The sequence below is a fragment of the Primulina eburnea genome, chromosome 8 (genome assembly GCF_022965805.1).
Source record: "Primulina eburnea isolate SZY01 chromosome 8, ASM2296580v1, whole genome shotgun sequence".
NCBI classification, from domain to species: Eukaryota; Viridiplantae; Streptophyta; class Magnoliopsida; order Lamiales; family Gesneriaceae; genus Primulina; species Primulina eburnea.
Genome location: NC_133108.1, coordinates 43,128,376 through 43,144,009, shown reverse-complemented (window position 1 = coordinate 43,144,009; position 15,634 = coordinate 43,128,376). Strand labels below are relative to the sequence as shown.

Sequence of the window (15,634 nt, the reverse complement as noted above, 5' to 3'; positions counted from 1 at the left end):
ATGGCTTGGAGGGCTCTTGGAAGAAAGGTGTGTTCCCTCGTTGTATTTTTTCTCTAATTCTTCTACCTAAATGATTTTACGCTTCTCAATATTGCTCTTTTTTCATGAGTTGATTCTTTGGCAGATTGGGGTAGAAATATATGATGTTTTGATTTCACCGGTCAATTCACTACTCTCAACGACTGTAGTCGACCACTTATGTTGTTTTAACTGAAACCCAGTTTATTCTTATATGGAAAGATCTGATTGCCTCATCTTTTTTATTTTTAATTGAATTTATATGATTGGTGCTTGTGCAAATCTGTAAAAAATCGAAATTTTGCTTGAACTTTCGTGCAGGGTGGTTGTTATAGTCTTACCAAAGCGTTTATTGTGACGTCTAGAGATTCAATTGCACTGGCTTCGAAATGTAGGTTTGATGATTCCGCCAAAGCTCTATCTGCTTAAGTCGTAGACTTGCTAGGTAAAAATTTACTGGCCAAGTATTTCGGTATTGCTTATGGTTGATTTCTTGGGGAGGGTAGTTAAGTGAAAGTGTACTGTTACTAATGTGCCGATATCTTGGTGGCCAACAGTGTTGGTTTGAGTATTGCCAGAGGCTTATGCACCGTACCGTGTGATCCTCATTTTTATTTTTATCCATTTCTTAATTCTTATGCAGTTAAGATTTGTTGATATGAAGATGTGGATTACGATTGTCGAGAATTAGATCAACGTTAATGTTTTGATGAACTATTGCTCAAAGTCAAATTTTTGTTTGATTTTTAGTTTGTGTTTCAGGGAGTCATTTCCCTCCGGCATTTTATGGTAAAGGTGATGGTCTCCCTCTTTTCACCAACAAGTGCTCAACAAGGTAATTCAGTTTGTGATGAAGTTTGTTTCATCACAATCATCTCTGTTAAATTGTTTCATCAGTGGAGGATTGATTTTCGATGAGAGGTTTTTTTATTGCTATTTCACTTCCCTCGGTTTCTGGAAAATTAGACAAAATTGTATGTTTTGTAAACATTTCAAAAAATAAGTTTTAATTTGTAATATTTGTATGGCATGGTTGTTTCGTACTTGATTGTGCATACATTGTTTCAAAAGTAAGATTGTGTACTTTTTATGTTATTTTTATTCAAGCAATCCTTTGTTTTGTGCCACTTTATATTTTATACTAACGAAACAATTGAAAGATTGATTTTTTTGGTCTAAGTCAAAATCCTCAACTTTTAAATTCGAACTCACAATTTGCTGTGATATCAAAATGCACATTCTGGAGTAGGAACCAAGTGAAAAATTTTAAAAATGTCAGAGGAAAGTTGATTTATTTCAAAACTAGCTGGAGGTACATTTCTGATAGCTGGTTTCCTTTTCCTCTTTTCTTTTGATTGAAGTTGGAGTTACATGCAAGGACTTTCAGACCTCATATACACATGAGAACTAAGCTGGGCCTATGCGTTTACTATTTCAAACATCTCATATTGATTTTATAGAAGTGCATATCTTTGTCATTGCTCTATGACTTACATGTTCTGGTGTTCTGTTTGTTTGAGGTACTGGGGGCTACCTGTGATTATATCTCTTTATTGCTTCCATTGTATAGGCGATTCCATGCAAGTTCGGAACTTCTGGCTAGGAGAATGGACGATGATTCTATAGGTTTAAAGACTTCTAGGAGAGGGCAGGGTAAAGGGAAATTCTCAAAGAGAAAGAAGGAGGCTAAACCACCTGTTGATGAACCTTATGTTCCTCCTAAACTAAAAAGATCTGTGAAGTCCTTGCCAGATAAAACAATTGAAATATTTGAAGGCATGACCATAGTTGAGCTTGCCAAGCGATGTCAAGAGTCTACATCTACCATTCAGAACATTATCACAAATGTCGGAGAGAGAGCTGATTCAGAATTTGGTGCTCTCAGCATTGACATAGCAGAGCTTGTTGCCATGGTATTCCATTAAATCAAATTTGGTTAAAAATCTGATTTTTTTATTATTCTAATTTTGATGAATAAGGAATATTTTGATGCATCTTGGATGCTGTTTATTAACAAAGTTTTGACCAAAACACCATGTTTTGTAAGAAAAAAAGAACCACTATGATGAAATTTGTGTCAACATCCCTATTCCAAGTGAAATGGTTCTCTGTTTTAACTGTTAATTATTATTTGTTTCAGTACCAGATATTCTTACTCTCAGTAATTCATGGAAGAATGTTCAACCAGTTGTTACTTTTATTGTTCAATGTGTTGCCTAAATCAACCGAAAGTAAACTGAAAATATATTTTCTTCAGTATTGCATGGTTCAACTTCGGGGTGCATCATGTTCTAAGGATTGGGCTGTTTTGCTACCATTTTTGAACATTATGTTTTTGCAGTACTTAAACCTTGCACTGGTGTGGAAAGAAAATAGAAAATACTTCATAAGAAATATCGAAGGTGGGAACGTCAAATTTTAATCAAATACAATAGTTTGCTTGTTTTGGTTTGTTTTGCTCTATTCACAATAATTTAATCAGGGTTCATATAAACTCTTAGGAAGTTGGAGTCAATGTTCGTAGGCTGCACTCGGAAGAAGATGCTCAAATTTTACCACGCCCTCCAGTTGTGACAGTGATGGGTCATGTTGACCATGGAAAAACATCTTTACTAGACGCTCTTCGACAAACTTCGTTGGCAGCTAAAGAAGCTGGCGGCATAACTCAGCATCTTGGTGCATTTGTTGTTGGCATGCAATCTGGTGCATCTATCACTTTTCTTGACACTCCAGGACATGCTGCCTTTAGTGCAATGCGAGCCAGAGGTGCAGCAGTTACAGATGTAGTCGTGCTTGTTGTGGCTGCTGATGATGGTGTGATGCCTCAGACTCTCGAAGCAATGTCTCATGCAAAAGGAGCTAATGTACCTATTGTTGTAGCAATTAACAAGTGTGACAAACCAGATGCAACTCCAGAAAGAGTAAAAGTCCAGCTTGCGTCTGAAGGGTTGCCATTGGAGGAGATGGGAGGAGATGTCCAAGTTGTTGAGGTTTCCGCTACAAGAAAAAGTGGGCTGGATAAGTTGGAGGAAGCATTGCTTCTCCAGGCCGAGTTAATGGATCTAAAAGCACGAATTGATGGTCCTGCCCAAGCTTATGTAGTTGAGGCAAGGCTTGATAAGGGGCGCGGTCCACTGGCTACTGCAATAGTAAAGGCGGGGACCTTAGTTTGCGGGCAGCATGTTGTTGTAGGTTGTGAGTGGGGTAGAATTAGGTCTATTAAGGATATGGCAAGAAAAGTGATTCCACAGGCTACACCAGCCATGCCTGTCGAGATCGAAGGGTTAAAGGGGCTTCCAATGGCCGGTGATGACATTGTTGTGGTTGAGTCTGAAGAAAGAGCGAGGATGCTTAGTGAAGGAAGAAGAAAGAGATTTGAGAAGGATAGACTCTTGAGACTGGAAGAGGAGAGGCAGAAGATGTCGGAGGCGGAAGTGGAGGCCAATGAGGAAGAAGAAAATAAATCTCAGAGGGTTGAAGTGGCAATAATTGTAAAAGGAGACGTGCAAGGCACTGTCCAGGCAGTTGCAGATTCGTTGAAAAGTTTGGACAGTCCACAGGTGCGGCTAGTTCTTATGATTTTATATCTTCTTCTCTTTGGAAAAATAATCTTCTTCATGCTTTAGCTTTTGATTGTCCCAGGTATATGTGAAGGTCATTCATGCTGGAGTTGGACCTATTTCACAGTCTGATGTTGATATGGCACAAGCCTGTGGTGCGTGTATTGTTGGATTCAACGTCAGAGATCCCCCAACTTCGATCAGTCTTTCAGCAACTCAAGCCAAAATAAAGGTAAAAGATTGGGCTTTTACTCTTTTTTTTTTTTTTTTTTTGAATATTTGCTGATGCAATTTGGGATGTATGACTCAAATGTAACTTGCAGATAAAATTACATCGTATCATCTATCATCTACTGGAGGACATGGGAAATCTGATTGTAGAAATGGCTCCCGGAACGCTTGAGACCAAGGTTGCTGGAGAAGCTCACGTTCTGAACATTTTCGAACTCAAGGGTAGAAGCAAAGCTAAGGGAGAGGATGTGAAAATTGCTGGTTGTCGTGTCGTAGATGGCCGTGTCACAAAATCTTCTACGCTGAGACTTCTTAGGAGTGGAGAAATCGTGTTTGAAGGCTCCTGTGCTTCTCTTAAAAGGGAGCAGCAGGATGTGGATGCAGTAGGCAAGGGGAATGACTGCGGACTCGTGATCCAAGATTGGGTCGATTTCCAGGTGGGAGATGTTGTCCAGTGCCTAGTGAAAGTGAACCGTAAGCCCAAGTTCGTTTCATCAGAGAGCGGGGCCGTTCGAATCGAATGCTGATGAAACTCGCACCACGTCAGAAACAAATAGGGTCCGACTGGTGGCGGATATTTATTGCCATCGTTGCAATTTTTGTCGGGGAGAGAGAACAAGATTTTGGCGTAGTTTAGATTGAATTCTGAATTTTTTTGGTGGGCTATTTTCCTATATATTTATCGATGTAAAAACTTCATATTTAAGCTTGAAATACGTACAATTCGAAAAACCATAGAATTTGGTATAGAAATGGACAAATGGTTGCTGTAGTTTGTTAAGTGATAACGCAAACCGTGTGTTTACATACTGTTTCGTCCCAGTATTTTTAGCTTGTTTTCTCTTCTAGACTAGATTGTGAATGCCGTCACTAAATTTCTCTAATTCTTGAATTCATTTTGAAATTTGTGTTAATGCATGTTAAAATTTGATTTGTGAAACGGTCTCACAAGAAACTTATTAAAAAAAATATCGTCTCTCTTTTTCTTCCTTATTTAAAAAATTGTCTAGCCGAATAATATTGGTGCCAAACTCTACATACGTACATTGTCGTTGTCCATGGCGAGCAGCAACAGCAGAATCTACGTATACGCGTTCAATTATCGGCATATCCAAGAACTATTATTAGTCACAACATATACTAGTTTGTTTATAAATAAGGGTTATATTTCTCACTTCTGGACTCGAGTAAAGAAAACACATACACACAGGCCAGTTTATAATATTAATGGCTCGCCGGGCTATTCTAAACACGATTCTTTTTCTGAGTATCTTCATTCTTTTAGCCTTGGCTGCCTCCATCGTGGTTATGGTCCTTAACAAGGCCAAAGCTGTTGATGGTTCCGAGGTTATGTTCTACGACATTATCGGTTATAGGTAATTAGAAAAACATTTGATTATCCGTTATAGAGACAGATTGTCAAAACAATCTATAAGTTGACCTTTTTTTGGGTCTTATTCATTTCAATTATTCAAACTTTGATGTAAGTTTAATAAGTTTGGTTTTTAAAATATTTTTACTCATCTTTCATCATATTGTTGATGTGATGCTAACATGATGTTGGACATTACTGACATATTCGACGCTACTTAAGCACACCCAAGCACCCGAGAAAAGGGACTAGCTTCGAAGTGAAGAAATAACTTATTGCACGTAAATGACAAAAAACCAAAATGATGTTTGACTAATTATTCGTCATGTAGTTTCAAGTATTGCCGAAAATGTGATTTATTTGATGTTCTTGAATAGGTACGTAGTTGCAGTTGGTGGCATAGGAGTTATTTATACGCTCATTCAACGTCCATTTGCAATATATAATGTTGCACAAGAGAAGAGGTGGACACGCAACGGATTCCTCCAAGAGTTTAACTTTTATGGGGACAAAGTAAATCTTTCCTCAACATCTTTAATTTTTGGACTCCATATGTGGAAAAAATGTGTTTGGGTTCATTGCACCAAGACCAACCCTAAGTAGGCAGGTTGACCCATAATCGTCTGGTTCCGGCAGCGCAAAACCAAAGTTTAGACGATAAAAGCTGGACAAAAAACAAGTGATCATTTCTATTTTTTTTTTTAAAAAATTCTATTCTATGTCGCGTAAGCAAACCAGGTTAGTCAAGTGTTCGCGTGGAAACAATTCGCAGCTAACAGCATTTCTGCTGGCAACTGGAGTTGGTGTTGGTTTCGGCATATCGTTCGAGTTTCAAATATTTGTCCACCCCATCGGCGAAGGGAAAAAATACTTGAAGATGGCCAACATTTCAACTGGCATCCTCCTCGCTGGATTCGCCTCCATGGCTCTACTTTGCATTTTTTCTTCCGATCCCTTCGCTGGTCTTCTTGGAATAAAGGGTTTTTCAAATAATACGTTTTTTCATTAAGTAAAGCTTCCATTATTTGATTTCTCCAATACACTTTCGAGAATCTGGCGATGTTGTATTCGTAAATGGATGTACATGTTCTGATTTTAGTTTAGGGGATACTGTTAGTTATGAAACGAATTTGTATAAAAGAAAAGATTTCATTGCCAATAATTATGCGTTACGTAGGACAATTTTATTGTCTTGTTGATCCTGATAAAATTAGAGGAGAGTGAGTTTAATTTTTGGAAAAAAAATTCATTACTCGAACTCGATAGGACAGATTTTCGAGCTCTGACTCATATAAAGTTTGATTCATTACTTTATTAAACAAAAACAAAAGGTTTTACATAACCAGCCTACAATTAGAGTCCCATTTCCTCTGCTTTACTCGTCACCCAAACGCAGAGAGAGAAGAACCAAGAAAACCAAAAAAAATAAACAAAATAATTTTTAAAAAGAGAACAGAAAAGAAGGGGCGAAAGCAGAGCAAAGAAAATAGATGGATCAAGATTCACTGGGCAAATCAGATTTCATTTCTTCAATTTTCGGTTGCTGTCCTCATGAAGAAAATCAAGCAGAACAGTACTCTTGCATTTCGGGCACTTCGGATCCTCCTCCATTAACATTACATACATTAGGCAACGAGGACACCCCACCAGCATCATCGAATTCGCCTCCGGGCTAGTAGGGTATCGAGGATTCTCCCCAGTGCTGTTCTCCCAGGACAGACACAAGTTTCGCGACGATGATATCGACCCATTCGGCGACACAACTTGTCCACGTTCCCTAGGCGGGGATAAGTTGAGTTTGAGCTCGAGTTTTGGGCTCTCGGCGTTGTAACTCATTATGTTATAATCTGCAAGTTCGAGTCAAAGTATATGAAAAGGATAAAGTACACTTGATCAAACATTTATTAAACAAAAAAAATTCGATATTTTACCTTGCAAAATATGACAATTAAGGAAAATTTAAGCCTAAAGCAAATAAATATTTGATGGGATGAGCCTTGATTTTGCTCTTCCATGGGTTGAAGGACAATATTTATACAACAAGAATTCAGGAGACATAAACAGGCCTTACATTTAATATCAGAATTAAATAATCAGTAGCATAGGTTCGAGTAAGTATTGAATTGTAATAAAAGGGAGAGGGTGTGGTAGAAGAAAATGTGTTAAATTTTAAGCCAAATAAAAAAATGAATTGATTGCAAGCAGGGAAACATTCACAAGAAGTTTGTCGGCAGAATCAAGATTTCATAATTATTTTACATCTACAGGTGATTTTGTATTAAATTGGGTTTTTTTTTTCTTTTAAAAAAAAAGTTTCTTTTAGAAAATATTTTTGGCAGCTAATTTTTTTTTTTTTTTTTCATTTTCTTAAATAAAAATTGAACACTCAGTAGGAATGAAATTGTGAGCTCCATAATTATAAGTCAAATTCAATCTCTATTATTGGAATATCCATTTCATCATCATCCTCGTCATTTCTTTAGTGAGGAAATATGTTTCCAGATCCATTTGATAATTTGGCTCTTTAATAGATAAGATAGAGTTTTCTTGCTTCGAAGACACAAATAAATTTGTGTCATTATTTATGGTCTTTGACTTATATTAATGAAACAGAAAAACACATGTGAGACAGTCTCGGTTAATTTTTTGAGACGAGTCTCCAACTCATGAAAAATATTACTTTTAAATTTAAGTATTAATAGAGTTGACTCATCTCATGAGAAAAATCTATTAAATCGTTTCTTAAGATATTTATTCTTAATTAACACTGATATGTCAACTTTGTCATTAAAAAAGGTTGAGAAAATGTTTTACCACGCACATTGGGAAAAGAAAATTAAATAGAGTGGTGGAAAGTAAGTAGTAGAGATGCAATGGCTTCATTAGTTGCTGACATATTTCAGTTAAACATATACTAACATGTAAGGGAGGAATTAAATTCTCAAGTAAAAACCTATCTGCCATCAGATTGAATATTAAAGCCAAGGCAACTAATGCCGTGTAGTCCAATTAATGCACGTTTCTACTATTTTTAGGCTTATTAAAACCATATATGATAAAACCTGCAATCGACCATTTTGCACTGTACACCGAATAAACTCTCGAATTAACATAATAATCTACAATTCATACAATTAGATAAATCACATTGAGCAAACTATGTGTGACACGATACCGTTGTCCGAGAAAATAGTGATAGAAGAAATATATATGGTTTCATTTTTGTATGTACGAATGAGACACATTAATTTATGTGAAATAAAACATAAAATATTAAGTAACAATTCCACTGACATGAGAAGGATATGTCGAAATTAGTAATTCAGAACTAGGTTAAAATTAATCCGTAAAATAAATGCATTTGGCCACTCTTCCGTCGAAATCAATGCTCCATCGTTTACGCACCCCGCCTCCGATATAGAGCCGCGACAAATTAGATAAAACTTATATTTTGATGCTGATGATATATATATATATATATATATATATATATATATATATATATATATATATATATATATTATGTTATATATGGTCAAGTAAAATATCTTATATATTTTGAGACGAATCTCTTATTTGGATCATCAATGAAAAAATATTACTTTTTATGTTAAACATATTACTTTTTATTGTGAATTTCGATATGATTGACACGTCTCACAGATGAAGAATCGTAAGATCATCTAACAAAAAACCTACCCGTTATTATGAATATTCATTTGAAATTTCTGCATCCCCTAACAAAAAAAGCCCAACCCTATACATGTATGGTCAAATATATACATTTATTACTTAATTAGGATCAAGTTGAGTCAACAAAATTCGGCACGAATTTATTTCATTAGTAAATAAATAGGGGTCGATGACTTAAAAATTGAGTATTTATAACGTCGTTCAATATTTTCATAGCCCTAGGAAAAAAAAGAGTATTATATGTGTATATTAATATTAAAAGTAAAAATCAATAATATTAAGCGGACATACGAAAATTTAATAAATCTAAACGTTTTAAAACACTAATTGTGCCGTACATAAAAATCAAGGAGTTGGTTTCATGTGAGACCGTCTCACGGATCCTAATCTGTGAGACGAGTCAACCCTGCCCATATTCACAATAAAAAGTAATACTCTTAGTATAAAAAATAATATTTTATCATGGATGACCCAAATAAGAGATCTGTCTCACAAATACGACCCGTGAGACCGTCTCACACAAGTTTTTACCAAAATCAAGAACAAACTTCAATAAAAAAAAGTTTTAAGAAAATAATAATTATATACTTTTAAAATTTTGAAATTGAAATTATCATTTCAAAATATATTAAACAAAACAAGAAATTCTACTAATCTTTTCCCCAGTTAATCTTTATTGGACGCATCATGTCGCATGTTCAATACGGATTTGGATAATCTGTTGTATTAAAAATACAGCACCATGTGTTGTTTATTATTTTTTATTATTATAATTATAGAAGATGATCATCGCGTTTCATTTACAAAATTTTAAATTTATTTGACATCGTGTAAGATCAACAAGATGATCATCTTGTTTAAGAAATGCACAGTATCCGGTGCTGTATTTTTAACACAATAGAAGATCTAAATCCGTGTGATGTATATCCTTGGTTTTCGAGCGAACTCGTAGTATGCCCAAACTCTACAATATTATGAGAAGTGAGACTAATATAAATATGAAAAACATGTAACAAAAGGAAAATATCCTAAATTTACATTAAAAAACAATCTCTAACAATTATAATCCCGTGAATTCGAAATTTTTATCTTGTTTAAATAAATCAAAGGGAGGTATGTGCCCTTTTCTTTGAGGTTTTTGACGATTAATTAACATCGAAATGATGAAACTTTTTATATATATATATCCCAAATAAAAAAATCAAAATGGCATTATTTTTTATTTTTTTAAAAATAATAATAATGCAGTTTACATTGAGGAGGAGGATCCAGCTTAAATTGGACTTTAGTAATCCGAATTATTCAATTTGGACGTGGTGGATATCATAAATATTTCAATTTTTAAATAACTTTTAGGTCTGCCAGAATTAAAGAAGAAAGAGATCAAGAACCGAAGAATTTCGTATTTCCATTAAAAAAAAAAAAAAGAATCAAAGAAGAAAGGAAGATTGCACAGCTAGAATAACAGTAGCCCATCAAAGAAAATGATTCAGAAAAAGTCCTTTTGGGCAACTTGGCATTGTCTGAAAACTAGGTACGGAACGTATTCCCATTCGTACAGTTAAGTAAAGTCAGAGATTTATTAAATTCGTCTCTTAATTATGACAAAAACTTGTGCGAGACTATCTCACGAATAGTATTTGTGAGACAGATCTCTTATTTGGGTCATCCATGAAAAAATATTATTTTTTATGCTAAGAGTATTACTTTTTATTGTGAATATGGATAAGGTTGATCCGTTTCACAGATTAAGATCCATGAAACGGTCTCAACGAGACTCACTCATTAATTATATATCTAATATTTACATATGTATAATTTATTATATATTGGATAATGAATGTTTTAATATCTAATATTAATTTATATTATTTTAAGATTAAAATAATTTAATCTGTGATTCTATGTTTGATATGAAAATATATAATTATGATATTTATTTTGTTATAAGTTGAATATAAATTAATATACTTTAACTTGTGATAATTTTTTATTTATAAATATTTTAATTTAGAATTAGAAAGTGACTTTAATGATTTAATAATTTTCAAAAGTTTTTTTTATTTTTTTTTTTTTTATGTTGTGACTAAATTTTAAAATCATATAATTTTTTAGCAAGTATAGCTTAGACTAAACTCGTAGAATTTTGATATAGATGTTAGATTTGGCCAAACCTGTCCTACACTCGTCTGTTGTTTGGTTTGTTTTGCAGACACTTGGCTTCCACCACTTGTAATCAAGCTAGCATCATTCAATTTCGTGTGATAATTCGTCCATGTTGTTTGGTCTATGTTGCACTTGACAAGAAAATGATTCAATGTCACAATGAATGTTTGTGCTGAGGCACTTGCCAATGGAATGGTGCGTGCACATGCGACAATTGTCTATGAATTGGACATAAAATTTCTGATTAGCTGTTAATTAATATTATGTAACAAAATTGCCGACGAGGTTTTGATCCAATGATTAATGTTGATGCTTTGTTAGTCTCATATTCGAGTTCTGTTGATTTAAGGTTATTTTTCTAATTTATTTAGGTAGATTTAATTTGTTTTTTATATTTTTTTTGTCTGAGATAAGTAAGTCTCGAGTTCACATTCAAGTTCCGTCAGTAGTGCGGGTAGTTATATTATATCTTTGTAGTCTGGAACAATATCATATTTGTATTTAACAAAATTAATGTCATAAAAATAAAAAAAAATGTTCATATCTTTAGTTTGGATTTGTTCGAGCTTGAACAGTGCAGTGCAAATGCTTCGTATCAGGCTTAATACCACTGTATTCTAAATTCGAGTTCTAGCTCAAATAATATTTAAAAAATTTGAATTTAATCTTGTAACTCGTTTAATCGTAACTATAAGCACTCTGTAAAGACTCATCTTGATATAATAGAGACGGTCGACAGCCAAATCTTTCTTTGATTTTTTTTAGTAAATAAACATCGACATAACGATGAGGTGACAATTTTTGGGATAAGATTATAATAATTTTGTATTTTAACGAATTTACTACGATAGAGTTCTTTGTATCAAGCAGGTTGGATTTCATTTATCTCATGTATTTCTGCATACCCATTTTAACGTCTTATGCTTGCATGGATAAATCGAAATATAGATTTACTATGTCACTTCTAAGATGAACCACATCTAGTGTAAAATTTGTTTGCCATAACCTTTAGCAAAGAAGCAAACTTTATACAAATAATTTTATGCAAATGATATAAAATAATGAAAAGGAAAAGGAAAATCCTCTTCTACAATCAGATTGCAGATAACTGTTGTCTCCAAAGCAAAATTTAGCAGCCATGGACAAAATTATCTCCTCAATGTAACAAAGACGGGCAGGACGTAGATTGCTAGATGGGATCTGTGTTTCAGCTTGGACCAGCAAATTCTTGAGACGAAACCATTCTTGTACCAGAAACAATGTTATCTCTCAGATCTTTGATCATGTTGTATCTCTCGATTTCGTCCTCAGCATCCCTTTTCCAAGATTTTGATGCAAATTCAAACAATACATTCTCATCAAACACTTCGAAATTTCCTTGATTATTGGTAGTGAGTTCCCATTCTATGCCATCTGCAAATTTTGCTTGTGAGGAAATGGTTGGTTTCTTTATATTCTCGGAGGTTGGCTTCGTCCCTTTACTTCGGTCGAAGGAATATCTCTTCGCCTCATTTTTTACGGTTCCGTTCCAATGAATGGTCTTGTTGAGCTCATCTACGCTTAGTTCGATCGAGTGGAGGTCACTATCATCTGAGTCATCTTCCTCCACTTTGTCTACGGTTTCTGGATCCTGATCATTCTCGTGTTCCTGAAATTGATAAGAGCCTAGCAAAGTCTCCCTCAAATGTCTCTCCAGTGCCTTAATTTTTTCATATCTAGGAGAGCTATAATCTTCTTGATCTTCTCTGTTTTTCGATTTCAAAAACAACTCAAGCTCGTTTCTCAACTTGTCAACAGCTGCATTTTTCTCCTCAAATTGATACTTAGCTTCCAAAAGCTTCATCTGCACTCTTTCCTCGCGTAGCACATCAGCTAAATGAAGCATTTCCCTCTCTTTTTCCACCTCTTTCTGAACTTTGGCTGATTCTCTTTTCAATTCTTCAACTTCCACCTTGTCTTCACCAATTCCTCGAGCCAACTCATCACACACTTGCTCCATGATCTCACGTGCTCGTCTCTCTCTTTCGAGATCTTTGGTTGCCCTTGACAAAGAGGCTTTTGTTTCGGCTAATTCTTTCCCGAGTTTTTTGTTCAGTTTCTCAGTTTGCTTCCTTAGCCTCTTCTCTATCTTGAGCTCGTCGGATAAGGATGTAACTGCACTTTGAATCCTGTCTTGTTCTTTAAGTTTCCAAACAACCTTCTCCTCTAAAAAGTGCCTCAACGTGTTATCAACATCACTCTGGTTTGTCCTTTGCTCTAGCATATATTGATTGAAGCGGGTACAAGTACGATCAAGCTCTAATTTCAGGGCGGATACAAGGGATAAACTTGTCGAATTTTGCTGATCAAGAGGCCAAATGCGACTCAACAATTTGAGCAGTTCTTTAGAAGTTGTAAGACCATTATATATATCTTTAAGACGAGTCTTTGATCCAATTAGGTGTTTACATGGACTCTGGATGTGATTTTGTTTCGGATCAACCTGTTAGATGATAATGAGAAGAAAAGAGCTCGACCCTTAGTGTTAAATCATGTCGAGGATTTTCACATAGAACACATTCACAATCAGACAGATAATTAAAAAATATGAAGCATGTGCTGATATATGCTAGGAGACAATCGTGCACAAGATGGAGTGATGGACTCGATGGGGCGGAGAAATGAAAATAACAACAGGTTTGCTGTTGATTTACCCCTAAAATTTTTATTTTACTAACAACCCAAACCTAAAAAATAAATCATGGTTCCACACAATATATGACATGTTAGTTTTGAGGAACCCGCAAGAAGCACAAACCATGTTCTCTGTTCATCTTATTAACAAAATATTTTGTCCATTTCTTATTTGAATCTGCTCCAAAAGACAGAATGCAATAAGATCACTAAAATTATTAACAAAAGTTATGCAATCAACCAACAGAAATTAACACAAAAGATTGTTAAAATACAATAAAAATTTACTTGCACTTCATAAAAAAAGTTAAAGCATCAAAATACCTCCACCAAGCAATCACTGAAAGGATTAGCACGTCCCAAAGTATGATCGGGCAGCAGAAGCTTTTGAGAACCGGATGACACCCGGTTTCGATGCCGGCCAGCTTCCGAGGGATCCATCCTCTGTAAATTTCCAAAAGCAAAAAACTTCAATATGACTGATCAAATTACATTCTATTACCTCGTATATCTCATTCTAATGACTCAACAAGTCAGTTGCAGAAAATCCCACCTCAGAAACAGGACCTTGAAATTGATCAGACAAAGCAAGTGCCATCGAGTCCATGTTTGGCTCGAATATCCTTTCTTTTCTAACAATTCCCATTTCACATATCTTGTCCTCCATATTTTCCCTTTAGTTCTAGGTGGAAGCAACCCATTACTCTCCCACAAAGTGGCAGCCAATTTTCTAGCCGACACCGAACAATCTTTAGCATTTTCGCCGCCCTTTGCTGCCACATACTTGAATCCACGATCAAATTCCAAACATGGTGATTTTGAACCATTCATTTTCCACAAGGGAACTGGGGTGCTTGATCCCACTTTTTTCCTGACCAAAAATGCGCGCTTTAACTTGTAATTCTGCACCAATGACGATGAAGAAGAAGATGAACAACCCCTCTTTCTCACCTTGCATTTCCTCCCACCAATTCTCATTTCCACATTCAAGTTTTTCCCCAACATTATCCGCCAGCCAATATGTACTAAAATTATAAATTCTATATATGGTACTCGCACAATTTTTCAAGGCTCACTTTCAACAATCAAAACCCACAAATCAGCGCGATAACACAGCTTTGACTTTGGGATTTTGTGCACTTTTGAAACTGATTCTTCGGTTATGGAAAAAGTAACTATCACTCAAAGATTGTTATAAAATGCTTTAAAAACCAGTCAAAAAAGAAGAGGCAATCTTTGAGACTTAGAGGCTCAGAAACGTAGTTTCTTTTTGGATTTGGTGATGGTATGAGAATTCGAGTCCCTGTAAAGTCGGGCCGTGATTCAAACTTGCAGAGGGGGGAAAGAAAAGGAAATAATAATGTTAAACTTTTTCTGGGAAATGAGGCAACAAGATCTTCGAGTTTAGTTAGAAAAAGTGATGTAAATGGGCTGTTGAAGAATCAAGAAAGAGGTAAATCTGCGACCCTTTTCATGGAAAAGGAAATGGCTTGAGAGTGAGGGAAATAAAAAGGAGAAGAGAGGACATGACACAAGCTTAAGCACCTTGAAAATGGAAAATATAAATTTTCGATTAGCATCTGATTTTTAAAAAACATTTTAGACAGATACAATATTTTTTGTATCTAAAAATTTGAATTTTTATGTTTCAATTGAAAACTAGAAGTCAATTCTACAATAAATAAAAAACGCATGAGAAGTACAAAATTTAAATTTGTGGAAATACTTATCTCTTTATCAAAAATTATATCTCACAAAAATAATATAATTCAAACACAAATATATTTGACAAAAACTTATGTGAGACAGTCTTACGATCATATTTTGCCAGAATTTTTTTTTTATTTAGATCATCCATGAAGAAAAATTATTTTTTATTGTGAATATCAGTAGAGTTGACTTGTCTCACAGATAAAGATTC

The 15,634-nt window shown here is 34.8% G+C and overlaps 2 protein-coding genes and 1 pseudogene across 2 annotated transcripts; 2 read left to right on the top strand and 1 right to left on the bottom strand.

Annotated features, from left to right (window-relative positions):
* On the top strand, nucleotides 1-4,713 carry LOC140839308 (uncharacterized). Its single transcript, XM_073205947.1, has 8 exons — nucleotides 1-27; nucleotides 125-184; nucleotides 340-409; nucleotides 769-853; nucleotides 1,589-1,931; nucleotides 2,520-3,578; nucleotides 3,661-3,810; nucleotides 3,902-4,713. The coding sequence occupies exons 1-8, from the start codon at nucleotides 1-3 to the stop codon at nucleotides 4,334-4,336; spliced, it is 2,229 nt and encodes a 742-aa protein (XP_073062048.1). The 3' UTR covers nucleotides 4,337-4,713.
* A 323-nt stretch (nucleotides 4,714-5,036) lies between these two features.
* LOC140838045 (CASP-like protein 4D1) lies at nucleotides 5,037-6,264 on the top strand. Its single transcript, XM_073204129.1, has 3 exons — nucleotides 5,037-5,185; nucleotides 5,559-5,694; nucleotides 5,954-6,264. The coding sequence occupies exons 1-3, from the start codon at nucleotides 5,037-5,039 to the stop codon at nucleotides 6,188-6,190; spliced, it is 522 nt and encodes a 173-aa protein (XP_073060230.1). The 3' UTR covers nucleotides 6,191-6,264.
* A 5,739-nt stretch (nucleotides 6,265-12,003) lies between these two features.
* On the bottom strand, nucleotides 12,004-15,296 carry LOC140840025 (uncharacterized; annotated as a pseudogene).
* Nucleotides 15,297-15,634: the final 338 nt, after the last annotated feature.

Excerpts from the sequence above, each read along its gene's own strand:
- LOC140839308 (XM_073205947.1), top strand. The coding sequence starts at position 1 with ATGGCTTGGAGGGCTCTTGGAAGAAAG. Across the intron at positions 410-768 it reads AATTGCACTGGCTTCGAAAT|TTTGTGTTTCAGGGAGTCAT; the intron begins GTAGGTTTGATG and ends TTTGATTTTTAG. Across the intron at positions 854-1,588 it reads ACCAACAAGTGCTCAACAAG|GCGATTCCATGCAAGTTCGG; the intron begins GTAATTCAGTTT and ends TCCATTGTATAG.
- LOC140838045 (XM_073204129.1), top strand. The coding sequence starts at position 5,037 with ATGGCTCGCCGGGCTATTCTAAACACGATTCTTTTTCTGAGTATCTTC. Across the intron at positions 5,186-5,558 it reads TACGACATTATCGGTTATAG|GTACGTAGTTGCAGTTGGTG; the intron begins GTAATTAGAAAA and ends GTTCTTGAATAG. Across the intron at positions 5,695-5,953 it reads TTAACTTTTATGGGGACAAA|CTAACAGCATTTCTGCTGGC; the intron begins GTAAATCTTTCC and ends AACAATTCGCAG.